The 27,072-nt window shown below is 55.4% G+C and overlaps 1 protein-coding gene across 1 annotated transcript in view; it reads right to left on the bottom strand.

Moving 5' to 3' along the window:
• Nucleotides 1–26,586, bottom strand: part of LOC106888890 (myomegalin-like) — a 28,574-nt gene extending 1,988 nt beyond the window's left edge. Inside the window, exons 1-34 of the mRNA XM_014943402.1 lie at nucleotides 25,149–26,586; nucleotides 21,273–21,392; nucleotides 19,490–19,609; nucleotides 19,148–19,240; nucleotides 18,816–19,031; nucleotides 18,173–18,331; nucleotides 17,717–17,830; nucleotides 17,320–17,457; nucleotides 16,831–17,010; nucleotides 16,364–16,558; nucleotides 15,294–15,437; nucleotides 14,160–14,238; nucleotides 13,554–13,642; nucleotides 13,257–13,373; nucleotides 12,678–12,815; nucleotides 12,263–12,375; nucleotides 11,382–11,509; nucleotides 6,960–7,051; nucleotides 6,678–6,838; nucleotides 6,261–6,576; nucleotides 6,012–6,180; nucleotides 5,757–5,873; nucleotides 5,199–5,673; nucleotides 4,741–4,976; nucleotides 4,468–4,519; nucleotides 3,951–4,168; nucleotides 3,383–3,577; nucleotides 2,615–2,836; nucleotides 2,306–2,437; nucleotides 2,067–2,186; nucleotides 1,584–1,761; nucleotides 1,237–1,361; nucleotides 943–1,044; nucleotides 242–429 (exon numbers count right to left, since the gene is read on the bottom strand). Of these exons, the coding sequence (XP_014798888.1) occupies nucleotides 242–429; nucleotides 943–1,044; nucleotides 1,237–1,361; nucleotides 1,584–1,761; nucleotides 2,067–2,186; nucleotides 2,306–2,437; nucleotides 2,615–2,836; nucleotides 3,383–3,577; nucleotides 3,951–4,168; nucleotides 4,468–4,519; nucleotides 4,741–4,976; nucleotides 5,199–5,673; nucleotides 5,757–5,873; nucleotides 6,012–6,180; nucleotides 6,261–6,576; nucleotides 6,678–6,838; nucleotides 6,960–7,051; nucleotides 11,382–11,509; nucleotides 12,263–12,375; nucleotides 12,678–12,815; nucleotides 13,257–13,373; nucleotides 13,554–13,642; nucleotides 14,160–14,238; nucleotides 15,294–15,437; nucleotides 16,364–16,558; nucleotides 16,831–17,010; nucleotides 17,320–17,457; nucleotides 17,717–17,830; nucleotides 18,173–18,331; nucleotides 18,816–19,031; nucleotides 19,148–19,240; nucleotides 19,490–19,609; nucleotides 21,273–21,392; nucleotides 25,149–26,282 (6,375 nt within the window). The 5' untranslated portion in view covers nucleotides 26,283–26,586. The remainder of the gene's footprint in view (nucleotides 1–241; nucleotides 430–942; nucleotides 1,045–1,236; nucleotides 1,362–1,583; nucleotides 1,762–2,066; nucleotides 2,187–2,305; nucleotides 2,438–2,614; nucleotides 2,837–3,382; nucleotides 3,578–3,950; nucleotides 4,169–4,467; nucleotides 4,520–4,740; nucleotides 4,977–5,198; nucleotides 5,674–5,756; nucleotides 5,874–6,011; nucleotides 6,181–6,260; nucleotides 6,577–6,677; nucleotides 6,839–6,959; nucleotides 7,052–11,381; nucleotides 11,510–12,262; nucleotides 12,376–12,677; nucleotides 12,816–13,256; nucleotides 13,374–13,553; nucleotides 13,643–14,159; nucleotides 14,239–15,293; nucleotides 15,438–16,363; nucleotides 16,559–16,830; nucleotides 17,011–17,319; nucleotides 17,458–17,716; nucleotides 17,831–18,172; nucleotides 18,332–18,815; nucleotides 19,032–19,147; nucleotides 19,241–19,489; nucleotides 19,610–21,272; nucleotides 21,393–25,148) is intronic.
• Nucleotides 26,587–27,072: the final 486 nt, after the last annotated feature.

Here is a 27,072-nt window from a genome sequence, read left to right on the forward strand (position 1 = left end):
GCATCTTTTGATGCAGCCCAGGATGCGATTGGCCTTCTGGGCTGCAGCTGCACACTGCCTGCTCATGTCCAGCTTCTCATCCACCAGCACCCCCAAGAGGAGCCCCCAGGCTGGAGGCCACCTGCTGCATGGCAGCCCTGCAAGCACCGGGGCTGCTATTGGGCTCAGGATCCACTTTATGCATGGTCCACAGAGCGTCCGACCCCCGGCCACCTCCAGCCCCATCCTGCCCACGCGTTACCTCCTTTCCCGGGAGCGGGCAGTTGGGCAGCCCGAGTGCTGGGCGCGTGAGACACATCAGTTCACAGGCCAGTGTCTTCCCCTCCAGGATGTGCTGCTCCAGGGCCCGGTAGGTGTCCAGGTGGCCCACAACGTGAGCCCCTGTCTGTCCCTCACTCTTCCTCATCAGTGGGTCTGCCCCACGTGGCTCTGTGGAACAAGCAGGGCGAGGTGAGGACCACTGCCTACTCCCACTGTGGTGCTCCCCGTCCCATCCTCAGGGCTTGGCTCTGCCCTGGGCTTTCCATCCTTGCTCAGTAAAGGTGCTGCTATGAGTTTGTCAGGTCTCAGCAGCCCCTGAGGCACAACTATGGTGCAGGATCAGGTACCCACCATCCATCTGCCGGGCCACCGACGTGTCAGAGGGCAGTGGGGAGAAGAGGGGAGCTGCTGCACTTGTGCCAACATCCCGCACGGGAGGAGATGGGAAGCAGCCTGGAACAAAAAGAGTTTAAGCCTCTGCAGATGGCTATGGCTCTGTGCCTGAGGCTGCTGGGGTCCTGCCTTCCCTCTCTGCCTGCCAGCAGGGCCACGACAGGAGAGGTGTTTGGGACCAACCTCTGCCCTGGGCTTTCCATCCTTGCTCAGTAAAGGTGCTGCTATGAGTTTGTCAGGTCTCAGCAGCCCCTGAGGCACAACTATGGTGCAGGATCAGGTACCCACCATCCATCTGCCGGGCCACCGACGTGTCAGAGGGCAGTGGGGAGAAGAGGGGAGCTGCTGCACTTGTGCCAACATCCCGCACGGGAGGAGATGGGAAGCAGCCTGGAACAAAAAGAGTTTAAGCCTCTGCAGATGGCTATGGCTCTGTGCCTGAGGCTGCTGGGGTCCTGCCTTCCCTCTCTGCCTGCCAGCAGGGCCACGACAGGAGAGGTGTTTGGGACCAACCCCAAGGGTTGCAGAGGGGCCAGGCACCCCAAGACCAGGAGCTGAGGGAGCTGGGCACGGGTCCTGTACCTGCACGGGTCTCGGCAGAGGGGCGAGGAAGACTTTCATAGACATGCAGCTCGGTGCGCAGGGTCTGCAGGAGCAAGCGGTGCTCCTCACTCTGCTGCTGCAGGAGCGTCACTGTGTGCTGCAGCCTGCAGAGGGGTGACATGGTCTCGGCAGAGGGGCGAGGAAGACTTTCATAGACATGCAGCTCGGTGCGCAGGGTCTGCAGGAGCAAGCGGTGCTCCTCACTCTGCTGCTGCAGGAGCGTCACTGTGTGCTGCAGCCTGCAGAGGGGTGACACGTGGGTGGGTCGGGTGCCACCACGTCACCCAGCCCTGCAGGCCCCAAGGCCAGAATGCCCCAAACCTTACCTGTTGTTGTCCTCCTGCAGAGAGCGCCGCTCGTCCCGGAGCTGCCGGACACTCTCTTGGCGTTCCGCGAGCTCCTCTGCCAGCCTCCGCTGCTCCCCACGCCTCTGGCCAAGCTCTGCTTCAGCCTCCCGTGCCCGGGAGCAGGCAGACATGAGCGCTTCCTGCACCCGTGCCAGCTCTGGGGACAGAGAGCGTGGAGGTGTCACCACCACCCCATTCGGCCAGTGCCCTCTGGGGACACAGACCCGGGGTGCTGGTGGCCTGGCCCTACCTTGGGAGAGGTGCTCACGCTGGAGCCGCAGGGTCCGGTTGTCCTCACGCAGAGCCTGGTTCTCCCCGCTCAGCTGCAGCCCCGGCTCCGGCATCTGGGCATAGACATCGCTGGGCAGCCCTGTGACAGAGAGCGTGGAGGTGTCACCACCACCCCACTCGGCCAGTGCCCTCTGGGGACTCAGACCCGGAGGGGTGGTGGCCCAGCCCTACCTTGGGAGAGGTGCTCACGCTGGAGCCGCAGGGTCCGGTTGTCCTCACGCAGAGCCTGGTTCTCCCCGCTCAGCTGCAGCCCCGGCTCTGGCGTCTGGGCATAGACATCGCTGGGCAGCCCTGCAAAGAGGGACCAGTGCTGGATCTCTCTCCCCAACACCCTTCTGTGCACAGGGCGAGTGCCCTCCTCGTGCAATGGGGTGTGCAAAGCCTGGGCAGCCCCCCCAGCAGCCCCGTACCACTGGCCTTGCCCGTGGAGGCCAGGCGGCGTTCAAGCTGCTCCCGGAGCCGGTCGTTGGTGCAGATGGACTCCTCCAGGCGCTGGCGCAGGCTGCGGATCTCCACCAAGTGTTCCTCCAGCAGGTCTGCCCCTGCCACAGCCAAGGAGATGGCTCAGGGCACAGATGGATTTGCAACCTGCCTCATGCTGTCCCCGCTATCCTGCCCCATACCAGAGCTGTGTCCCACAGCCATTCTGGTGCCAGGTCTCCTCCGTCTTCCCCCACACTCAGCCAGGATGCCCCCATGCTCTCCAACATGGACCTTACCTGTTAGCTTCTGGTTGGAGGGATACCCCGATGGCAGGGCCCCGTAAAGCGTCCGGCTGGGAGGCGTAACGTCCCAGAGGGTGCGGGTCTCGGTGGCCCCAGGGATGTCACCCAGGTTCTGCAGTGCACCATGTCGGCAGAGAGATGCTGGGGCTTTGCTGCCCTCTCCAAAGGGGCCCAGTGGGGCTGTGGGCTTTGCTGGTGCCATGGGCAGCGTCACACCTGCACACAGGGCAAAGCAGTGAGGAGGAGGAGGACAATGAGCAAGGAGGAAGAATGGGGGTAACGCACTCCAGCCATGTACTTGTTGCCCCCTTCTTGCTCTACCCAACAGTACAGACCAATGTGCCCTGATAGTGATCCCCCGTCATTGATCTCTTACCCCAGTCAAATCCAATCCCCCTGAACAGCAGAGGGTCTCCCAAGGCTTGCTGATTACACAAGTTTGGAGGGTCTCAGCCCAACTCTTACACAACAACTGACAAAACCAGCCCGTTCCTAGAGTGCCTGGGATGTGCAAATGCCCACACCAGGGGGTAGTGCTGCTTCAGGCTGTGTCCATCCCACCCACCAGGTTCTCTCTATATGAGAGTCACGTCTTCCCCTAGCTAGAGTCATGGGACTCAACCTCAAAGCAGTAGCCCTGGGAAGCAGGAGAATGGCCAGGGCAGGACAGGCAGGTCAGAGAGGGTGAGGGTCCATGCGGCATCACACAGCATGGCATGCAGGGCAGGCAGGACCAACCCCGTGCCAGAGAAACGTGCTCACTTTCTCCCAGCTGCCTCCGGAGCACCTGCAGTTCCTGCTGTGCCTCAGCCAGGGAGCAGATGGGGGTCCCACAGCAGCCCAGGAGCGGGGGGACCATGGGAGGGGGTGGCCCAGCAGGTAGGAAGGGGGGCAGCCCGGGGGCCAACGCAGGCAGGGGGGCATTAAGAGGTTTGGACAAGGAGTCAAAGTGAAGGCCTAGAGACAGGAGAGAGACAGAGAGGGGTATTAGCGTGGCTCCGGCTCAACCAGGCAGGGACCCTTCCTCCCCGAGGCACTGGGGACCCTGGCACGTTCTGAACACTGGAGGTGCAGCAGGCTGGGGTGCCCCACACGAGGCTGGTCAGGTCCCAGCCTTGCAGGCTTGTGGTATGATGGCAGATCTCCCTGAGATGCTCTCCTGCAGCCCCAGGTGCTGTCTGCACACATCCCAGGCTGGCACTGGGGCATAGTGCCACACAGCCCCTGGCCAAGCCTGATGGGCACCTACTGCTGCAGCCACCCACATGCTACACAGAGGGGCTGCATGTCCCCATCCCGCGGTCGTGGCCCCCCGAGCACCCCGAGGCACCTGTGAGCCGGGCGGGCTCCTCACGGCACTGGCTGCACTCGCTGGCCACGTCCCCATCAGAGCAGGGCTCCAGCCCCTCGGACACGAAGGAGGTGCTGGTGGCAGAGCGGGACGACTCGGAGGGAGGGCGGCTGCTGCCTGGGGACTCGCAGCGCTCCTGCAGCTTCGCCTCCAGGCTCTCAATCACCTTCTCCTTCTCCTGGAGCTCCCGGCTGAGCCTGCGTAGGTGGCCCATCACTAGAGCTGGCAGGGCAGGGTGACCTCCATCCCACAGCCCTTCCCCACTGTGCTGTGCGTGCTCCACATGCCACATCCCACCCCTGCTGCAAGGCTGCCTGGAGCCATTGGGTGCCCAGCCCAAGCCTGGGGCTCCTCATCCCTAGAGGAGAGGCAGCCACAGGATATCCACCCAGAGCAGAGACCCTGAGACCACCTTGGACCCTCACCCCAAGAGCAGTGATAGCCCCTGGGTGCCCACATAGAGTAGGTCCCCCAAGCTCTCCCTAGGAACTGGTACCTGAGGGCCAGGAGTTCATGGCTGGTTTTATCCTCCCCATCTTGTCGATCTCCTGAAAAACCAAGCCAGAGGAGACAGTCAGTGCCTCTGTAGCGCAGGCAGCCCATCCCCAAACACAGCCATAGCAGGACAGCCCAGCTCAGAGCAGGTAGCCCACACAGCACAAGGTATCCAAATGTTCTCAACCCTTCATGAAACCCATCAAAGCCTCCCTTCCCATCCCACTGTACCCCACGATGCCCAGCCCCAGTGCATCCCCCCAAAGGTACTTACTGGTGCCCAGCTTGTCGCTGAGCCTCTCAGCCAACTGCCTGCCCTGGGCCAGCTGCTCCCGGAAGCCCTGGCCCAGGTAGTAGTCGATGTCGGTGCCACGGAGGAGGTCCTCAAAGGACCGCAGGGCATCGCGCAGGTGCTGGGCCAGGCTGCGGCTCACCCCACGGCCCTCCCGCAGCGTCTGCCGCAGGTGGGAGAGCTCCCGAGCCTGCGCTTGGATCAGCGAGTCGTACTTCCTAGGAGGGATCAGCGAGTTGGGGGCCCACGGGGCTGCCAGAACCCCCACAGAGCATGGCAGGGGCAGGGTGCCATGGGAGAAGCCTGTGCAACGCCCACCGCCAGGACTCTGTCCCACAGTACAAACACCCCTGGCTGCAGGGAAAGTATGCAACAAGAAGCCACCACCCTTGGGGAAGCCCCTACAGCCCCCTCTCTGGTTCAGACCCCCACGGACATACCCTGGCCAGGTGGCAGATTGCAGCTCCTTGGGCAAAATGCCTCCGGGCTTGGTTGCAGACAGCTGTGCCTCAAGGAGGGCGACGCGGTGCACCAGGTGCTGCAGGTCACGGTGTGCCCGCAGGGCAGGCGGGCAGAGGGTGCCATGGCCGTCTGACTGCCAGCCCTCATCCTCATCGGTGAGGCTGTGGGCTGGGGAGGCCAGGGCTGTGGGACCCGGCGGGGGCCGCTCAGCACCCGAGGTGTAGCCACTGGTGACAGAGATGGAGCGGGCACGGCGCTGCAGGCTCTGGATCACCTTGTTGGCATTAAGCAGCTGCGCCTTGAGGTCCTGGATGTGCTGGTGCAGGGCCCCCACATCTGCCTGTGCCATGGCTTTCCGGGCAGCCTTGCCCACCCTGGGCATCCCTAGCCTGCACGGGGACCCCAGCTCCTCACCCAGGCTGGGCTCGCTGAATACATCTGGGTCCTCACACTCTGCAGAGGGGACAGGGCACGGTGTCACTTTTCCATGCCAGGTGGGCAAGGCACAGGGAGTTTTGGAGCCACTGACTCCTTACCAGGGCTGGTGGTCTCGTCCCGGTCAGCTTCTGTCTCACTTCGCCCACATGTCTCATAGCCCAGGTCCTGGAAGTCCACCTGCACTTGCTTGCTGAGCTGCTGGGCATGGGGTTCACCTGCCGGGCAGCCCCATCAGCTCAGGGTCCCCCTCCAGGCAGGATGTACCACCCCTGCCCCACGTACAGCGAGGTGCATGGGGCATGCCAGGCTCAGCACAAACACCACCCCCCATCCCACCCAGGGTTTTCACTCACGGAGCAGGATGTGGTACTTCTCCAGTTGCTCAGCTTGTGCTCGCACTGTGGCCTCTGAGGCAGCAAGCTTGTCCTGCAGCTCCTGGCACTGCCTTTGACCTTGTGCCACCTGGGAGTGCAGCTCTGTGCCCAGTCCTGGCCAGCCCCCGCTGGGGACCGTGCCCACTGCCTGCCAGAAGGGACAAGGATTATGAGCCCCACACTTCCATCCCCACCTCCATCCCAGTCCCCTGGGCCTGGGGCACTTACATGGCTCCCGTCCCCTCCACCCGAGGTGCCAGGGCAGGGTCTCTTGGGCACATCATCCTGGGATCGTGCTTCCAGTGCTGGGCGTTTGGTGGGCACAGCTCCTCTCTCTGCTGGGACCCCCTGGCCATCCCCACTGCCACCAGCCGGCCGCTCCCCAAGGGCACTGCGGCTCTTCCGCTGCAGCCTGCGGGGCTCGGGGACCGGGGAGCTGCCCAGCCCAGCCTCCTCCTGCTCCCCACTCTCCAGCAGCGACGTGGCTTCGCCTATCCGCTCCTTCAGCTCTGCGTTCTCCAGGCACAGGCTCAGCATCGCCTTCCTAGGGCCACACGACACCATGAAGGGCAGGCAGCGGCCGTGAGATGGGATACCCCCTTGAGCTGCAGCCACCCACTAGCTCCCACATCCCGGGGCTCTTGCCTGATGTGGGAGACAGAGGAGAAGCCGGCTTCCTCCAGCTGCGCCTTCAGCTCCCGCAGCTCTTCTTCTGCCCGCAGCTCCCGCTCTGGCGCGGCTGGCCCTGTGCTCCCCATCAGGGTTCTTTCAGTGCCCCTGCTTTCCTTAGGGGCCCGGGAGCTGCTCTAGAGGGACAAAGACAGAGGGTGACAGAGGTGTTTCCAAAGCGGCTAGGACACAGGCTGGCAGTGGCACAGTGCCCAACTCTGCCGTGCCTGTTCCCAGTGCTGCGCTGCCCTGACTCACGTGCTGGCTTGCCACGCCATGGGCTGCCTCCTCCTTGATGCTGTCAGTGAAGTTGGTGCTGGCATCACCACCGTCTGTGCCTGTGGCCTGACCTAGGGGATGGGACAGCACAGCACAGCAAGGCACTCAAAACAGTGGCAATGGCAAGCACTGCCTCTGTCCCCTCCTCCCTGGTGATGCCCAAGGCCACCATGGGCAACCCTGGGGCAGGTGCCTGCTCTCAACGTGCCTGGTGCTGGGACACTCAAAGCAGGACTGAAGTCTCCCCACTGTCCCTGTGCCACCCTCTCTCTGCCTGCTGGAGCTTCAATACAGCACCTCGTGGTGGCCCTGCACTGGGGAGGGGGACAGCCCCAGCTGCCTGCAGCCCCGGGGATGGCACCCTAGCCACACCACTGCCTTCACACCACCTTGTGCTTGCTGCCCCCACGCACATGCACACATGCCACCCACCCTGGGACCGCTTCACAAGCCACAGCAGCACATGCTTGGTCAGGGTGCTTCACTGGTGCTGTCCCAACCTGGCAGGAATGTGGGGCTGCACCCCACGTGCCCACCTGCCCGGGCAGGGGGAGTTCAGGGAGGTCACCAACAAGCCACCCTGCCCACATCACCCAAACCCTGCTGTCATGCACGGCCCCAGGCTCTCAGCAAGCCCTGCAGCAGAGCTAAGGGGACACTTGCACCCCACACCACAGTGCGCAGGGGGCTGGGGCTCACCCTGCCCCACAGAGCTGAGCTGGGGGGCACACTCTCCTGCTTGCACACAGCTCCGCTCCTGGCCCTCGGCGCAGAGCCCCAGGTGAGGGCTTGCACCCTGTGTCTGGGCAGCTTTCCTCCCACCCAGCTGCAGGGCCCTGCTTAGGCTCAGACCACCTGGGCTGGGACACCGGTATAGCCCAATCCTTCTTCTCCCTAAGGAGAGGGAAGCTGGGACAGGGTCCAAGACCATCCCCTGGGGCTGTGCAGGGCCAGGTTTTGCAGGTGCCTGTGCCCCACGGGGGCTGCAGCTGCTTTGCCCGTGGCCAAACCCATATCCACCAGGTCTGGAGCTCCCAGGCAAGGCTGAACATGGAGCAGGGGAACGCAGCAAAATCCTGGCAGGGATCCTCCATCACTGGTGGAGGAGAAGCCAGCAGGGAAGCACACAGCTCCTGGGAGGGAGAGCGGAGGACCAGCCAGGAGCAGACCTTGCAGCAGGGCAGGCGGTTGCACACTCAGGAGACCCGCTCGTGACAAAACTGCCAGGAGGTTCCAAAAATCAGGGGCACCTCACTGCCTGCGCTGACATCACCCTGGGTGGTGGAGCCTGTTCACCAAAGCAGCCGTGCCTCAGGGAGCAAGGGCAGCCACCACAGAAAAACACTGTTCGAGGAGCAAAACCTTGGAGGCAGCAGCGCCCCAGGGGAGAAGCAGCTCCCGTAGGTGGCACTCAGAGTAACTAAAGCACAGCCCTGTGAGGGCCTAGGGACAGAGCCTGCCAGGTGACAAACCACCCAGGGCTACAGCACAATGCCTGCAGAGCCCTGAAGGGTGAGGGGATACAAAGGAATGGGCTGTGGGCTTTGCTGTGGGGTTGAAGGCCACGGACACATGGGTCTTGGGCTGGGCTACCACAGGGTACAGTGGCTCACAGCCACCGCAGCTGCTCTAGGGTCATGGGAGAACCACCTCTTGTGCCAGGACACAGCACCCCACTCACCATCGCTCAGAGCTCCTCATAGCTCCCAGCACTCCAGGACTGAGGCAGAAAAAAGGGAGCTCAAAGCTCAAGGAAAAAAGAAAAAGAAAAGAAAAAAAAACACAGAGGAAGATGGAGGTGGTGCTGGGGGAGCAGAAAAGCCTGTATGTAGGGCATGCTGTGCCCAAGCTGCTGTGCTCCAAGTGCTTGAACCCTCCGTCACAGCAGGAGCACAGCAGGGAGCAAATTCAAAGTGACAGGGGCTGCTCATCTCTCTGTGTGTCGCCAGCAACGGAGACAAGAGATGTAACCCCAGCACTATTTCTCACAGACTCCTCTGCCTTTCACACTCAGCCTGAAGGCAAAGAATATTAGTTGCATGGCTGGAAAATTGCACTTGGCTCACAGAGGCACAGGACACTCAAGTGCATTGGCCACCCTGGAAGTCTTCAGACTGCTGGGAACAAGGGAAGAGAAGCAACATCCCCGGGGAAGTAAGAGAGAGGGAGAGACCTCCACAAAGAGCTACGAGACAGCACAAGGCCCTGCACAGTTCGACAGAGGGTGCTCTCGGGCATGGGATGCTCAGGCTGGTCCTTCTGCAGGGCAGAGGAGCACACAGCCAGGGATATCAGCGATGACAAGAGGCCCTAAAGAACAGAGCGGAAAAGTTGTGTCCCCTCAGCCTAGGATAACGCTCCCCCATGGGGCACTTCACAGCAATGACAGTAGCAGAGGCCAGGGACAGAGCAACAGCAAAGCACACACACAAGAAGAGACAGGAGCTGCTGGGTTCGACAGAGGGTGCTCTCGGGCATGGGATGCTCAGGCTGGTCCTTCTGCAGGGCAGAGGAGCACACAGCCAGGGATATCAGCGATGACAAGAGGCCCTAAAGAACAGAGCGGAAAAGTTGTGTCCCCTCAGCCTAGGATAACGCTCCCCCATGGGGCACTTCACAGCAATGACAGTAGCAGAGGCCAGGACAGAGCTGCAGCAAAGCACACACACACAAGAAGAGACAGGAGCTGCTGGAGAACCAGCCAAGGCTTCCTTCATGCCACATCAGGGAGCCTGTGCTGGGTCCTGGGCTCCATGGTACCCGAGGGACCAGGGAGCCAGACAGGCATCAGAGCCAGGATGGAGGAGGAAAGGTGGAAAGATAAGGACAGGGACACAAAGGCTCCTACAAAGTGAGAGGCAGAAGGAGAAAGAGAAGATGGTGCTACAGAGAGAAGCGAGAGGAAGGGAATGAGATGAAACACAAGAAAGGAAAAGCTAACCAAGTACCAGAGCTGCCTGGCAGCCACCACCTGTGTCCCTTCAGGCCACATGAGAACCACTGAACTCACCACGCAGCTAGGCATGGACCCAGAGGAGTAGTGCTGACCTGCTGTGTGTGAAGGGAGACTTGTGCTCCCATCCCTGTCTGGGGCAGGGAAGAGAAGACCTCAGCATGGGGACAAGGCATGAGATAGGTGGTGCCAGTGAAGCAGTCACAAGCAGATGTGCAGCAGAGCAGTCACAGGTCCTGGTGGCGCAGCCCAGCGAGATGGAGTTCTTCTGCTCAACCTGCTCCTAGTTCAGCTTCGGATGCTGAGAGGTACAAAGTTTGCTCCTGCCATCTTGGGAAGGGATTATGAGGCAGCTGATCCACAGACCACTGCACATGGGAAGTGCTGGTCAGCAGGAAGCTGTTGCTACTGTTTTTCAGCTCTCACACCAGCCCCAACACTCCCAGAGGTGGTGAAAGATGACCCAGAAAAGGTATGCAGGGGTGCCGTGTGGGACCATCTGTAGCAAAGCAGAAATAGGGCCCTGCCCATTGCCCATGGGGCGTGTGAAGCCCGAGTATAAGATGTGCACATATAAGTGAGGGAACAGACCCAGCCCAGACTACCCCTGGAGTAAGGACAGGTTTCAGGCACCCCAAATCATCTGTCAAAAAGAGGAGGAAGCTCTCCCTTGAAGGCACTCACAAGCCAGGCTGACACAACTTACAATTAAGAGGGAATAAAAAAAAAGAAAAGTCAGTAAAAACATCAATACTGGAACAGGATTTGGTTTAAGCATAAAATTAATGGCTGGTTCGATACTGGAACAGGGTTTGGTTTAAGCATAAAATTAATGGCTGGTTCTACACTCAGACTTGTGTAAGAGCCCCGGGCAAGTGCCAGGAGGTCTTGCAGCCCTTCTCAAATTCTCTGGCTCTGGAACCCGCTTTTCCATATACACCTTCTCCTTTTGGGCCAGCCACCATCAACCCAAGCGGGGGATGTCACTGGGTAAAAAAAAAAAAAAACAACGGTGAGGGAATACAAAAACTCACACTCATGCACTTGGGAGATGATAGAGAACATTTGGTGTTTCCTTCAGAGAAAGGGAATCTTTATTTGGCCCACGGGGATGGGAGGAGAAGGGAGATGAAGGGAAATCAACTAAAATGGAATGATTTGAATGTGCAAATACATCAGTAGCCACCAGGGTGGGTCAGACAGGAACATACACGAGACACAGGTTGGATTGCACTGATCGCCGTTTCCGAAGCAGCTCAAAAACAAAACAAAACAAAAAAAAGCCCTGCACCAGTTCTATCGTACCATTACTAAGTACCAAAGCAACCCTCCCAGAGTCAGTGAGAGCAGGCTCGCTCGGTTAGTGAACCGTTTCCGTGGCAGGCGGGCGAGCGCCAGTGCTCAGAAGGCATGCTGGGGTGGGACTCTCACACGCTCCTGTTCCCCACCTCCTATGGCGCCCTGCGTCTCCAGCCTGCTCAAACGCTCCAAGCTTCTTCCAAGAGCTTCTTCCAGCTGTCCCCGGAGCTCGTGGACCCCCTCCAGCTCCACCTGCAGAGTGTGGTCTCTCGCAGCACTAAGCGGACACGCCACGCAAAAGGGAAGAGGATTAGACAGGCTGCAGCAAGCGCTTACCAAATTGGCCCTTCCATCCAGTACTGACACTTAACTGCAGGCACAGGCCCTGCCTGCTCCCCAGGCAGCTTGGTCACCTCTTGCCTACCACCTCTAAACCTCCCCCAGAGCACAGCCATCCCCAAAAAAGGCTCCAGCCCATGGTAGGGGACTCCTAGTCACAGCTGTTCCTCTGTACTTACCCAAGCACTTCACTTATGTGCTCTCTTGCTATCAGGTAGCTCAAATATCCCAGAGGCTGCAGCCCCATGAAGGGCAGGAGATTAGTGCGAAGGACAGAGACCGCAGGCCATACTGCACTGCAGCACAGCCGCCTGGATAAACACCTACAGAGATCTTTATCGACCCAGCAGCTGGTTGGGAATTTGACAGCAGCCTCTGAAAGGTGGCCAAGTGTGGGTGGGAAACTGAGCCTGGAAGGGATAAGCCAGGGAACAGAGATGGAAACCCCAGGGCCTGAACAAGAGGTGGCAACGGGGTGAGTTTACAGCATTTAAAGCTGGACACTGCAGCCTCTTCAAGGGAAGGAGACAGCCTAAAACTTGGGACTCCCAAAGCCACGTTTGTCTCATTGTTTGCTCTTTCCCACTGAAGGGCTCTCAGACTTGCAGAACGATCATTGCTTTAGGTGGTCCACCCACGCTTGCCCCGGCAGCAGAGCAGGGCAGCACGGAGCCAAGGCAGCCTCTCTTACCTGTCTGGGTGGGTGTGAAACTTTACCAGGCTGCCGTAGAGCTGCCTCTCTGCCTGGAGAGCCTCATTTAACCGATTCCTTTCGGCCACCAGCCCCTCCAGCATCAGTAACAACTGGTTGGAGAGAACAGACAAGATACAACACTTTGAGACAGAAATCAAAGGAGGCATCTGTCTGCCTCAGAGAAACAGGGTCTTGCCCTTCCTCTCTTGCTCGTGTCCAAGTGACACAAGCGAGGACTCTGCCCTTGAGACAAGTGCTCAAGGGAACCAATCCCCTCATCTGTATTACCCACATCGTACACAGCCAGCTTCCAAGAACATCCAGCATATCCAAAGGCTGAAAGCAAAGCCTCATAACTGAGCACCAGCAGACACATAAATACATTCAAGCTTGCCCCAAAATGGGACATTACCTGCTGCCTTCTGTTCCCAGTAGCCTCTTGTCCTCGTGACTCTGCTGTGGCCACTTTCTCCCGAAGTGCCAGGACTTCTTGTGTCAGCCTTTCCACGGCTGGAATTTCTTCAGGATCCACCAGCTGCATCTGCAAATCCTGAAAACGAACAGCAGGAGGGCTCAGTGAGGAAGGAATCAGTAACAAGGGCAGCTGCACCTTCGTAATCCTCCCCAGGACGCAACTGCCAAAAATTTCCAGTGTTTGGAAAGGTCCTGTAAGAAAGAAATGCCAAAGCACCCAGGGTTTGTTGGGCACAGACAACAGCCTGGAGCAAGAATGAAGAAGAGGCACAATGCACTCTACTTAAAGCACTCAAAGAAGGGTGTTTGGTACACACGGAGCAAAAAACCAAATAATGACACTCTGGGGGTTTGGGACCTTTGCCTCGTGGCCAAAGTAACACAGAGGGCTGTAGGCAAACCAGCAGCCATACCATCTGTGGACAGCCAGCCACATTACTCCAAGGATGTGGGGAAAGAAGAGATTCCTCTGCAGCCTTCCCAGGTGGAACTGACCCAGCACAATGCGTCCTCTCACCTTGATAAGGTCCTCTTTGATCTGGATGGTCCTGGTCAAAGACTCTATATCTGAGGCCTGCACCTGCAGCTCTTCCTCCTGCGTGGCCACGACAGTCTGGAGAGCAGTGAGCTCCCGCTAGGGAAAGAAGAGAAGTCCATGAAAGACTTCAGAAAGTCAAAACCCCACTACAAGCTGCTCCATTTCTCTCACTGGGGGTACCCTCAAACAGGAGGGGTCCAAAACCTCTGGTGAGGGGCAGCCCAACGGTCTCCCTTAAGCAAGGGAGATCAGCACAGCCTCCCATCGTAAGCTTACCCTGCTTTCCCTTTCCTTCTTTGCCATTAGCTCCAGCTCCTCTTTGGCATTAACAAGATCCTTCTCCAGTTCTGCTGCTGACATCGCAACTGCAAAGACAGCTTGGTTACTGCAGGGTTACCATGTGCCAGCTCTGACCCCAGGATCAGACAGAATCCCTCTTTGGCAAGATAGGTCCACAATGCTTGCACTCCCCATCACACAGCCTCTTAGCGAGCACTCTTCTGCCCTGCTTCATCCTTAAACAGCAGCTCAAAGCAACAGCAACACCCCAGGCCTGTCGTCCCATCCCTGGCAACGTTCAGGTGTCCTGGCCCCAAGGCAAAACCCAAGCCAGTCGCACTTGTCTCAGCCCAGCCTGAACCATGAAGTCAAAACCCTTCACTGGACAACATCAGCTCTTCAGTGGAAGCACCTCACCTCAAAGCCGCACCAGCCTTTCTCTTTCCCATACTCCCATCCCTGAACCATCACCCAAAAGGGAGGCACAGCTTGATTCCAAAACACTCACTCCTTCTCAAAGCTCCGTACTATGTTTTGTGTAACCATGTTTTTCCCACAGCAAAAGACCCTGGGCACCTTGAAAGAAGCTGTCACCACACTCACCTCCCTCTGTCCTGCAGCTGCTGTCCCCCTGGGGGGGTCCGGCAATGGCTGTAGCTCCACAAGCTCTTTGCAATATTTCCTGAAAACACAAAAGCCTCCAGGTTTGCACCTTTATGGTGAACCTGGCACTCGCAGCTTCCCTGGAGCTCCAGGATTGCACCAAAGCTGCTGGCTGCTTTGTTGATGCCTCTCAGATGTGAGAAACCAGTGAAGGGGATCTAGCCAGGTAGCACGGACGAATGAATAGCACCCAACCTAGAAGATGCATGTGTAGGCAACATGGCTCTGGCCTTCTTTTATTTAGCATTAGGAGTGTGCTAGCAGTAAGCATCTTCATAATAAGAATTAAACAGGTTTCACTCAACTGCAGCAAACCCATCTTTCAGCTGAGATTCTACAAGGCCTACATCTTCATCCAAAGATGTGGCCCAGAGGGATCCGGGAAGGAAAGCACAGAGCTTAGTCCATATACACAACACTGGAAGGCTCTAGAGCTCACTTTGATCCTGGGAATAAAAATAAGCAACCTGTTTACAGCTGCTTAAAAACGTTCAACATGTCAGCTCACCAATAAACCATTAACAGCTGCTCAAGTAGGAGCACAGCATATGTAGCCTTGGAGTTGTTTTCAGCCTCAAGGGGGTTTTTAGCAAAGCTGCTTTAAAAATACCAACTCCAATTGTGGAAGAGACAGCAAACAGCCAGCAGGCTCTGCCAAGAATTAGTGGGACCTAAAATTAGCTCTCTTGTCCCCTCCAGAATGTGACAATGTCAGGGAGGGGATTACAATACAGCAAGGCATCCCAGCCCAAGGAAGGACTGGGTCAAAGCTGGAAGGTCAGAGGGCAGATTTCTTTCATACTCTCATGTGCCCTAAGGACTCATACACTGCCTGATCAAAACGAAAGGAGACACTGAGTGACAAAGGCGGGTGGAATCAAGATCAGAACGGCCAGGCAGCATTTCTGCTCCTCAGTTTCTTCTTTTCCTCCTATAGGAAGTCTCTTCCCTAATCCCACTTTCATTTCTATCATTCTCTGTGGTGCTCCCCTCTCTCCCATTTCCTCCTGTTGCCATCAGTTCTCTCTGGAACCCCGAGGCCACAGGCAGAGAAATACAGTGCACGGTTCTTACTTGTATGGGCTGTTTGTCGTTCTTCAACAGCCTGGCACCGGCCAACCGGGTCTCGACAGACTCCTTTCCCAACACATGCTGGCGTAGGAGTTGTAACTCACAGCTCCTTTCAGCCAAAGCGTGTGCCATCTTCTCCACAGCCATCTGATTGAGCATGAAAAAAAAAATAAATAAAAAAATAGAAAGGCAGAGCTGTGATCAGGGGCAGGATCCGTGTCCCTCACCTTCCTTACAGAGTAATGGAAATCATCTCAATATTAATCTGTGAGTTGAGACTGGAAATGATTTGCAAACCAGCCTGGGTGCTACTGCTCCTGGCCACTCACAGTGACTCAACAGCAGCCCTCCCATCTCTACTTGCCAGACAGCTGCAGCAAGGCTCAGCCTCTCTGCCTACAGAGGAACAAGCTCCTCAGTTTCTCACACCCCATTCAGGAGGGGAGAAAAACAGAGGACAGACAAAGCAGAAGAGACAATACTTGGCCTATTAGCCCCCTTTTTATGAAAGGAAACTCAATGCAAAGAATTTTGGGTAACACTGGACTGCACCCAGTGTGGAAGAGTAGGTAGAGTAGGAACTGTGGCTCTTTAAGTGGCATTTACATGCCCAGGACCGTGGACCGGTTTGACTAACACGTAAGTTAAGAGGCAATTAACAGAGCTTCCTCAGACTTCTCCACTACACAAGAAACAGCTCAGTCTTCCTTTTCAGTCTGGAAACACCTACATGAAGCAGCAACCATCTAATGGCCCCTCTGGTGCCTTAGGCCCAGAAGCACAGATATCTAAGAAGATCTGCACCTCCTTCTCCATCACATACACAAACCCTGCCCAGTCCACTTAATGACAGGGACATGACACCTGAACACTGCTACAAGAGCTGCTGCTTCATACCTGGTCCCATGTTGAGATCAACCTAGGAACAGCTGATGGCATCTCACATGGTTCTTCAACACTCAGCAGCTCCACCAGGCTGCACCAAGAGCAGCCAGAGAGCAGTTTCTATTTGTTTAACATAAGGCAGAGCCGTCCACCTGTTCACCCCAGCTTCCCCACTGCAGACAACTCACTCGGCTCTGCTGCTCCTTGGTGCTCATAGCCTGCAGCAGCTCCCGGATCTCAGCATCATGCTCCATGGTCTGACGGTTCCGGTCACTGAGGAGATCCTGCAGCATCTTCTCCTTTTGCTGGAGACGCAAGCACAGCTGCTCTGCTACCTCGCTCTGCCCTGGGCCCAGCTTGCACAGCAGAGTTGCTGTAAGCTCCTGAGGAGGAAGGGAGAAATGGAGAGATGTTGCTACAACCAAACTGCAAGTTCTTCAAGGATGAAGAGATCTTCTCGGCTGGGTGTAGCCGAGACAGCAGTGTCTCAGCAAGCAAAGGTATATACAGGTCCCAAATGCAGCCAGCTTCCCAACCAACGGGCACAGGTTCAAGTGCCTTCCTTGGAGGCAGGCAGCCAGGAGACTCTGGTTCAGGACTCCTCTCTCTGCAGGCAAACCGGCCGAAGGCTCAGGAAGCCAAGCTAAGGCCTTACCTCCACTTCCTTGTTCCTGTCATGTAGGCAGGTCTGCAGCTGCTGGATGATCCCCTCCTGCTCCTTCTGCCTGCTGCAGGATTTGGCCTCAATCTCTTCCTTGAGCCAGCGGAGGTTTTGGCAGGTTGCTGACACCTGCTCCAGTTCCAGGGTTTTGGCTTTCAGGAGGCTCTCCAGGCTCTGGGGACCACAACAGAAGCAGCTCAACCAGGGACAGGGACTTTATCCTGAATTAAGCAGAACTGGAAGTACCAGTCTCTCCTACCAGTGGAGTCACGCAGATTCACCCCCATCCTCTCCAGGCAACACACTCACTTCTACACACAGCTCATAAACATGAGTGACCCAGGAACTCACCCCACACACAGGGACAGAGGAAAGCAAACACCCTGCAGGTGCTCTCTCCAGCAACAACCACGCCATTCACAGGAAGGGCTGCCAAGCACCACAGCCAGCCTGGACTTCACATGCCCAGGTACAAGCACTCACATGAATGGTGGCCTCGTTGCTGGACAGGACATTGCGCAGCCTCTCCAGGTCACTTCCACGCTCCCTTATTGAGAGACGAAGCTGTTGAAGCTCTTTCTCCTTTTTCTCCAGGGCACAGAACTTCTCGTCTACTGCTCGCTAGGGTGAGAGGAGGCAATTGCTCAGAATGGGGCAGGAGGGCTCTGGAGCCCACTACCCGCTTTGTGGGGTGGGCCTCTCCCTTTCAGAGGACTTCTCTGGAAGGCTGAATGAGTCATGAAGAGCACAAGACATGTCACCCCTTGGCCACCCCTGACCATGGTGACCCCATGGTCACCCCTGGGGCTGCACTGCTGATGGTACTCAAAGGCTGAGCTGCAGGGAAAACAGGGAGATATCACCAACCGACTGTGCTCACCTCCAAAGCAGCATCCCTGTCACTGACTCGCTGCTGCAGTTTCTCCAACATGGCATTCATGGCTGCAGGGCTCTTCTCCAAGCTTTTCTGGCACTGCAGAAGTTCCCTTGATTCCTAGAGGTCACACAAACACCCCCACAGTACAATTGTCAGTCCAGAAACCCCCCAGACAGCAGCACAGGAGAATAAGGGATATCTACCCCCACCCTATACTTGGTCTGCTCCCCCCAGAGTTGAGTCCCTGGTTGACTGGCACCTGCCAGGCATTGCTATGGGCTGAGGCACTCAGATACCAGTGCCTTCTTCCTCACCTTGGGAGCTCAGAGGCCTCCCTTTCTTTCCTTTCTTCCAGGGGCATGCACGAAAGCTACAGCCTGACTTATGCATTGCCAAATACCAAAGAAGGAGCAGGGACCCTGGCTACTTACACTCAGTTTGAATCTTTCTGCATCTCACCTGCAGAAGCTGTTCCTTGCGAGCCAGATTCTGGCTCAAACACTGAATTCTCTGCTCCTGGGCCTGCAGCTCACGGCATTTCTCCCACTCCGCTGTCTGGAGCTGCTGAGCTTTGTCCTGCAGCTCTGCCTGCAGCTCCTGCACCACAGCACGCAGCTCCTGCAAGGGAAAAGCACCCATCTTGGCAGTCAGCCTCAACACACCTGTAAACAGCAGGCCAATCTGAAGAAGCCAAAGGCTGTGGGAGCAGCCAAAACCACTCTGCAATACTACAGCTTTTACAACTCAAAACACACTGCCATGGTGATGAACTTTGAATTGATTTCATTTCCCAGGTATCCACCCATCTAAAGCCCTTGCTCTGCCCACAGGCAGAGCTTTAGTCACAGCTAACCTGTGCAGAAGTGCACATTAACTTTGTCACACTGCAAAAACAGATGGGACATTTGTACCAGCCAAAGACATACCAGTGACACCACACCCACTATCAAGTGTCTTTGCCGATTGTAAATCCTCAGATACAAAGCTAAGGAGGCTGGATAATTCTCCACACGTCATAAGGGGTTAGCCAAATGTGCCCAGACTGGCGCAGGCAGAAATGATGAATGAGAGCAGAGACTTCCAAACCAAGTGCTTGTCATACCTGGTTGTGTTTCCAGGTTGCCTCTTTCTGCTGCTCTTCCTCGTGCACCGTGGTCTCCAAGAGCTGGGTTGCTCTCCTGGCTTCAGCCAGTTGATGCTCTTTCTGGCGCTGAGCCCTTTTCAGTTTCTGCACCTCCAGCTTGGTGCAGAAAAGTGTGTTCTGAAGATCTAGCAGTGACATTTGCTGCTCCTGGGATGACAGTGGGCTCTCCGACATCTAACAAGAGAGGGAAGCAGAGGAGCTCAAGAATCGCTTCATGAGAGGGATTTAAAAAAAAATCAGGATCCCTGCAGAACGAAGCCCGATGTATTCGAGGCTTTCCAGGGACATACCTGCAACTGTCCCAGATGGCTTCTGTGTAACATATCCCGCAGCTTGGCCATTGTCTCATTCTGCCCTTCAATGATATGGTACAGCTCTTCTGTCTATAAGGCAAAGGATGGGAAGCCCAGTCATTGGCAAACCAAGCACAAACCCTCCCATCCCAAGCCTCCAGCATCAATTATGACACATGTCAGCGTCGCTCAAAAGAAAAAGCTTCACAAGAAAAAAATTAACGAGATCCAGGATGCATAGCAATGACCTAAGCATTCCTTTTCAGCCACTGCCTACAGGGCTAGTACACTTTCTGCTCTCAGTGAGCATCAATCACCCTGTCTCCCCAGCACTATTACCTTACTCTCCTTGCTCTTCAGGGCCTCATTCAGACTCTGGATTGTACGATCTTGCCTCTGTGATGTTTCTTGGACAGAGTTTAATTCAAAATTCAATTCATTCAGCTTTTCCTGTAACAACTAAAGACAGAAATGTGTTGTTTTGTTAATCCTGCCTAATGCTCTACACAAATACTCTCAGAACTCCCTCCACTCCTTACTCAAGTCCATACAGCCCAGGTGTTCACCAGATCACGATAAACATGGCTACCTCTAGAGTCTGTAAATACTGTTGGAGCTGGGTGGAGACCAGTGAGTAAACACAAAGTCTTCAGTCCCTCCACAGGGCTGTTCTAGTGCTTCTGGTCCCACCAATGCAGCCTCCACATGCAGGGCTGAGGTTCCAGGCTGGGGTTTGCATATCACACTGCCTCCTACATACCCCAGGAGAGCCTCGCTCAGACTGCCCAGCAGCGTTCCCAGTTTTTATCATTTGTTTCTGTTCCCTTAGGAGGGAAGGCTGCTTCAGCCCAAAAACCTCCCAAGAGATCTGAGCAAAACAAAACAAAAAAAAATCAACATAGAGAAGCTACACATTCTAAAAACTGTCCCCTTTGCTTCTGAGGTCCTCCAGAGCACTGTAGCTGTCCCTTTAGACTCTTCCAGCCCCTTCTCTTACTCAGAGGCTAATCTAGTTTCAATTCTGGCTTCAGCACAACAGAGTCTTGCCAGTGCCAGCATGCCAGCAGCATGGCCACAAGGCAAAGGGAAATGTCTCACAAGTCTCCATGGCTGGTTTAGAACTTGACAAACTTTTGCCTTTGACATTTTCACCCTAAAGACATTGCCATCTCAAACAGTTTTAGGACAGTTCTCTGCTTTCACCATAACGTTCATGATGCAGCACACATTAGGCATTTAAGCAACTGCTTGTTAGTATTTCTAAACATGCTGCCCGTTGGCATTCTTAGCCTTGGATGATATTCATCTTCCTCTGAACTTACTCAAGCCTCAATTTCTTAAGGAGTTGGTGCTGCCACATGATTTCCTCTTGTTGCTCGTTAGTTTACACACCTGTCATGTTATCTCTTCTCCAAGAGACACTCCCTCTAAACTGTTTAACACTTCCAACTGCCTCTATTTCCCTGTCACCCTTTGAGGTCCAGGCAGCTCCAAGAGCTTACAGGTATCTCTGGATTTAAATAAACATCCCATCCAAATGCTTCTTCCCATTTAGTCCCTCTGTTTTCCCAGTGAGTACAATTACCTTAAGAGTTCAAGAGCACAACTAAGAACATCTACCCCTCACAACACATGTTAAATTTGATCTGCCTCAAGACAACTCAGCTGCCTGTTTCTGTCCTACGAAAGACTTTAAATCTAAATGAAAACAGGACCTCCCCTGAGCTCATCTCCCTTAGCACTTGCAAAAAAGAAAAGCAGCTGTCTCAAAAAGCAGGTGCCTTCCTCTCCTGCACCAGGCTCAGCCCATGCAAATCCAAGAGACAGGGAAATAGCCCTCTGCGTCTCTCCTTCACCAGCTCCCAGAAGGCTCACCAGGCAAGTGGGAAGTTCTTGCAAAGTAATGGTTTGCAAAAATAAATATGGAAAATAAATATGCACAGCTGCAGAAAAAAGTAAATGCTTTTACCTTAAGCTGGCAGACAAGAGCACTGAGAATCATCTGTCAGCACAAACACCCTTGCTGGAACAGAGGTGCAGATGGCTTCCTCTGGCCAGGCTAGGAAGCACCCTCCAAAATCAGACTCACTAGGCATTGAATTTGCTGTTCATGAAGAAATACCTTGTTGGCAGCTTCAAACTGCTGGATTTTGCCCTGCAGCTCTGCAGCACGCAGATTGGACACGTGCTCTCCTGCTGCAGGGTCATCTGGAGCCGTCTGCTGACGTTCATCCTGCAAATTCTGAAAGAAAAAAGGGGAAAAAAAGGAGAGAAATGGCTAAAGTCTTGCACTGGCTTCTTCTATTCAGCTGCCAGCCCTCAGAGGCCTTGCAGAATGGGTTAAATATGCCCCTCTGGGCTTTTCTAACTGCCTCCGAAACATTCTGCCCATGTTTCCCTTCACTTGGCTGGCAGGCTGGCACCTGGCAGCTCTCTGCCTGACCTGCCACGAGTTCCCCAATACCCCGAGGCTCTGGTTGGCCTCCCTGTCTCTCCTCATTCCCGTACTGTGAGCCCAGCAGCTTGTCTGGCTCTAACCACTGTCTGTAGGCTGATGATGGATCTGCTCCCCACACCCAAGCCGCATCCCTGAAACCTCTCTCCTTCCTCTATACCCTGCTGGCAGCTTCAAAATGCTTCAAAACAAAGTCAGCACCAAATCAAACTCCTTCCCATGTTCTGCCAAGCTTCTCCTCCTTAATCTAGCCCACAACCTTCAATCGTTCCACCAGCTACCGTCCTGCTGTGACCTGGCAGTTGTCCCCCCCCCAGCTCTGAACCCCTCCACTTGTGATTCTCTGGAATCTGGGCTCCCCGTGCTCCAGCACCCATGCCGTGTGTGATTCCCTGCAGCTCCACAAGCTGTACCAAACTCAGTGCCACAGCTGAGATTTTTTTCATGATGCAAACCCGTGTACTGAGAAAGAAAACAGCCTACTTTCTCTCTCTTTCACAGCTCCCCGTGCTCCAGCACCCATGCCATGTGTGATTCCCTGCAGCTCCACAAGCTGTACCAAACTCAGTGCCACAGCTGAGATTTTTTTCATGATGCAAACCCGTGTACTGAGAAAGAAAACAGCCTACTTTCTGATGCGTGGCCTGCCAGACCCTGCTGGCTGAGCACACACTAATCCCTTGTCATCCCTGCTTATCCTTGCGGTACCTCCCGCTTAGTGTGTTGTTAACTCCTGAGAGCAGCATTCAAACCAGCCACCCACCCCATCCCTCACAGGACTCATTAAGTATTTCTGAATATTACCAGCCATACGAGATCGATTGTACTAGTGTCTGCTCCAAGTGGGAGCCCTGGCAAGGGCAGGGTTGCAGAGCAGAGGCTATGAGAACACAGCAGAGCTTTTCAGGGCACACACAGGAGCACCAGCTCCAGGCACCACAGCTCATGGAGAACACCACCCAACCCCGATTAGCCCCATCAGACCAAATCCTCATCTTCAACAGCCACAGAAACACTGTCTCTGGGAAAGACAGGCAGCGCAGGGGAGCTCCCCCCGGCCTGTGCATTGCCTCTCACATACAGAAGCATCCATGCAGAAGCAACGCTTCCCTTCGCCCTGGTGTTAAGATTTTAGTTGAAAACTTGAACAGTCACAGCAAGTAATTTCAAATTTGCCCAGCCAGAAGGCTCTGAATTAGACAGGGAAAGCTGCTGGAATCTGTCACAGCAGCTATCTTGAAATAAGGTTGATGAAAGGGAAAAAAAAAACAAAACAAAACACACCTTTCCTCAGAATCTGCACATTCCAAAGAAAAATAAGCACAAAGCTTGCAAAGAGGTAAGAGTAGGGAGGGGAAGGCAGATCCAGCAGAGTCCAAAGTCCCAAAGCCCAAGCTGCCTCCCTCGTGTTTCACCGCAGCCATGTCAGGAGCACGGCTCCCCAGCAGTTTTTCCTACATCAGCATTTTACTGACAATCCCTCCTCAGTACAGCTCCAACAACATCAGCACACACTAACCTAGACAGAGCACTTATTTAAAAAACAACAATGATAATAATCGTGGCGTTATCTAAGCTTGCCAAGCTCACATCTGCCCAGAACAGAGAGTAAAAGACGGTCTGTCAGTCAGGCTATGCTTCCCTCTCTGCCAGCACGGCACCACAGGCAGCTGCAAAAGTGTGTGCCTGACAAAGGCTGGGTTTGGTGGCATTTTTCTGGGGCTGCGGTGATGAAGAGGAAGAATTGTTGGTTCAAGAAAACGCCCAAGAAGACAGTACCTACGAGATTACATGCCCCGAAACCAGATCTCTCAGTCATCATAGCTTACTGCAGTAAATTTAAAGAGAACAGCAGTTTCCCAAAAGCAATAAGGGAACTGTGGCCCTATATACCCTATGTATTTCTTTCACATTACCAGAATGGCATTTATGCATATGAATCGCTGGAGCAGTACCTGACTTTAAGAAAGAGTGTTGCTCATGCAAAGAGAAAGAAAAATCCTTTATACAAGAATCATTTTGCTCACTAGCTGCATCTGACTTCCCATTATTGCTGTTAAAGCCATCCGAAGGATTAAGTGCTCTCCCCCTTCTGCCAGACCCTGCAAAGCCCACAATTGCTGCTGCCACCGTGGCAAGAAACAGGCAGTAAAAAAATCCTGCAGGATTAATTCCTGGCAGAGATGATGGGATGGCAGAGGCTGGAGGTTGGAGAAACTCCTCTAAAGCAGTTCCAAGAGGAGGATGGCAAGGCGTGACACAAAGCCAAGCCGTAAACACGCCACGTTGATTGTGACACGTTCTGTTAAGAGAAAGCCTATTTTTATATATCCCTAAATATATCCCCAGCAGTGAAAATTGGTAGCAAGCAACACAAGACTACAGGAGCAGCAACGTCCTGCTTCGCATCTTCAGCCGCTGGCTGCCAGCGCAACGTCTTTGTGCACCAGCTGAAAATTATTTTTCCTGCGTTCCTCCCCAGCATCATCTCTTAAGCAGGTTTTTAAAGGAAAAGCACACAGCTCCGGGAAACGCCCGAGCAGATGGGCCAGCAAGCAGCACTGGCTAAAGAGGAAGTGTAATTCAGCACAGCTACAGTTGCCATAGTAATAAACAAGCATTTTTCTAATCCCCCAGGCTACCTAGAGCATTAGACAGCGCTAAGGCTGCTAATGGGAATGCAATTAGGCTGACATGGATATTCCTGAATTGAAGCTGACTGAGGCCTTCTATTCATTAAGGCAAGCGGTAAAGGAGTTACAAGTTCAGCTTTTTGACTGCATACTAATGAAGATTTCATTAAAGCCAGCGAAACAGAGGCAATCCAGAGCTACGCAATGACTATCACTGAGGCAGATAACAACACCAGGAAGTCCCTTGAAAGCAGGAGCTCTCATCGCCTGTCAGCAGCACCTGCCATTAATTGATGAATCTTTTCAAAGGATCAGAAAATAAACCAATTATCTAGAATACCAACCCTGAAGTCATCCTCTGGCGCAAATCCACCTGCAAGGAAAACACCTTTTCCTCAGGGCATGCGCCACAGATCCCTGTGTGGATCTGCACGTTAGGCAGGTTGGAGGCCCGATCTGCAGAGGCAGACACACTGAAACTATTACTCGAGCACAAAGCAAACACACTTGCTGGAAAACACATGCCTAGAAGCTTAAAACACTCCCTTTTGTTGTGCATAAAGCTCACATTGCCTTCTTAAAGAGAAAGCTAAAGTGAAACCGGTGTTGTCTCAGCAGAAAAAGGACAAAGCATGCAAAGAGCTTAGACCCAACTAGCAGCCTGCATTGACAGGGAGAGCTGATGGAGGGGGGAAGCTCAATTTCCCAGAACACAAGGAGGAAACAGACGACAGGAGAATGACAGAGGAGAGAGGCAGCACACCTAAAAAGGACCGATCTGCCTATTCTTAGCCCTGGGTTCAGCGACACGTGGCTATCTGTATTATCTCAGCACAGAAGAATCCCTAGTGGGCTCTGCGTCAGGCCACAGAGACACTGCTCAATCGAACAGTGGCACAATGACCTCTACCTGTACCCGCAGCGGCATATAATCCTCACAGAGGTCGTCCCACAGCTCCTGTAGTTCAGAAATCTCCAGGGAAAGACCCAAAGGAGCTCTGGAAAAAGATTTTCTGTCTGCATTCAGGAAGGCAGAACCAGCACACGCGCTGCCATCTGCCAAGTCACGGCTGAGCTTGGAAGGTGGCAAGGTGGACTTCACAGGAATAGGCAGCCTGCTGCCTCTGGGGCTCTGAAGGGGTTTGTAGTCCAAAGCCTTGATCAAGTTGAGGGCCAGCTCCAGCCTGTTTCCACTCAGCGAAGAGTTTGGGGTCATTCGATCATCCGAGAAATCCTCACATTTCCCATTCCCTTTCACCCCCTTATCCGCATCTTCATCCTTCTGCTGCGTAGGGCTCGCCTCCACGGTCGTGTCCAGAGACTCAACAGAGGAAGCAGGAGTGCCTTCTTCCATGCTCTCCCCATCCACAGGGCCTCTGGTGCTGGTGGACTCCGCTACATCGCACACGGATGACTCCTCATTACCCATGCTGGCTGACCACCGGCTGGACAGCCCACAGGAGATGCTTCTGGCCACCTTTCGCGGCACTTTGCAAATTGCTTCGTAGTCAGCATCGGCCACCCGCAGCGCAGCACAGCCACGGCAGCGCCGTGGGCGGTTACTCGCTCCCTCTGAAGCGTGGCAGCTGTGTGGCTCCAAGCTGTGCTCGTCTTGATCCGTCCAATATTCATATCCAGAATAAGCAAAATCCTCCTGAAGGAGGGCAGCGTACCGTACATCAGGCAGGTTAGAAAGGTCCACAGTCCCATCCCCAGCTCTGTCATCTGTACTAGAGTCTTCGTTGTTCCTGCGGTACATGCTGGCAATGCAGAACTTGAGGCGGTCTTTCTCCAGCAGCAGTTTCTGCAGGCGCTCAATGGAGAGGGCTTCGATGCGTGCGATGACCGTGTCGAACCTGTAGATGCGGTCCAGCATGAAGGCACACTTGCTGCAAGCGAACTCGGATTTGCCATCCCGGCACAGCTCCCGGCCCAGGACATGGGAGAGCAGCACCTGGAGGTTCAGCTTGGCCGCCGTGTGGAAGATCCATCGCCGCTGGTTGCCACACAGCTCCCGGGCGCAGATCCGGCAGGTTTCCTTCATCTTCCCTCCCGACTGGCACCCAAACCTACTTCTGGGGGTTCTCAAGAGACCTTCCTGAGGCCTCTACCGCTCACTCAGTGCATCTCCCAGGGCACAGCTCCCTCAAACCCTGCGCGTATCAGCACTTCCCACACCACCAATACCCACTTTTTAAAGGGGTGGCAGGCTGGGACTCCTGGCACTACAGAAACATCCCACCTTACAACATCTCCTTCACATCTCAGCCCAACCACACCTGGGCTGCCCCTCTCTCCTGGTTGCTCCCCTTCCCCCTCTTCGCTGGCTCTCCTTCTCTCAGCTCCCTCCACTCTGAGGCCGCCCCCTCTCTCCTGGCTGCTCCCCTTCCCCGGGGCTGCCCCTCACCCCGGGCTGCCCCCCTGCCCCACAGGCCCCGCCGCTCTGCCTTCCCCCCGCCGCCGCCGAGGATGCTCCTGCCACGGCGGCGCCCGGCTTGTGGCTCAGATTTCAAGATGGCGGCCCACGACCGCCCCCACGCATGCACCACGGCCGCAGAGCCTGCCGGGACTTGTAGTCGGCCGCGCCCAGAGGTGGCTCATGCGCAATGGCTGCCTGCGGTCCGCCCCGGGCAGACGTGGGGCTGGTGGTGACAGCGACAGTGACCGTGACAGTGCAGGGCCAGCAGTGGGGCCCGGCCCCAGTGCCACTGCCCGGCCCCAGTGCCAGCGCCCCTCACTAGTGGCTGTCCCCAGTGTCCCCACCCCGGTGCCAGCACCACCTCCCAGCCACAGTGCCAGTACCTGGCGAGCATCTCTCCACCACACAAGGCCAC

Source organism: Calidris pugnax, unplaced genomic scaffold (assembly GCF_001431845.1).
Source record: "Calidris pugnax isolate Ruff unplaced genomic scaffold, ASM143184v1 scaffold63, whole genome shotgun sequence".
Classification (NCBI taxonomy): domain Eukaryota; kingdom Metazoa; phylum Chordata; class Aves; order Charadriiformes; family Scolopacidae; genus Calidris; species Calidris pugnax.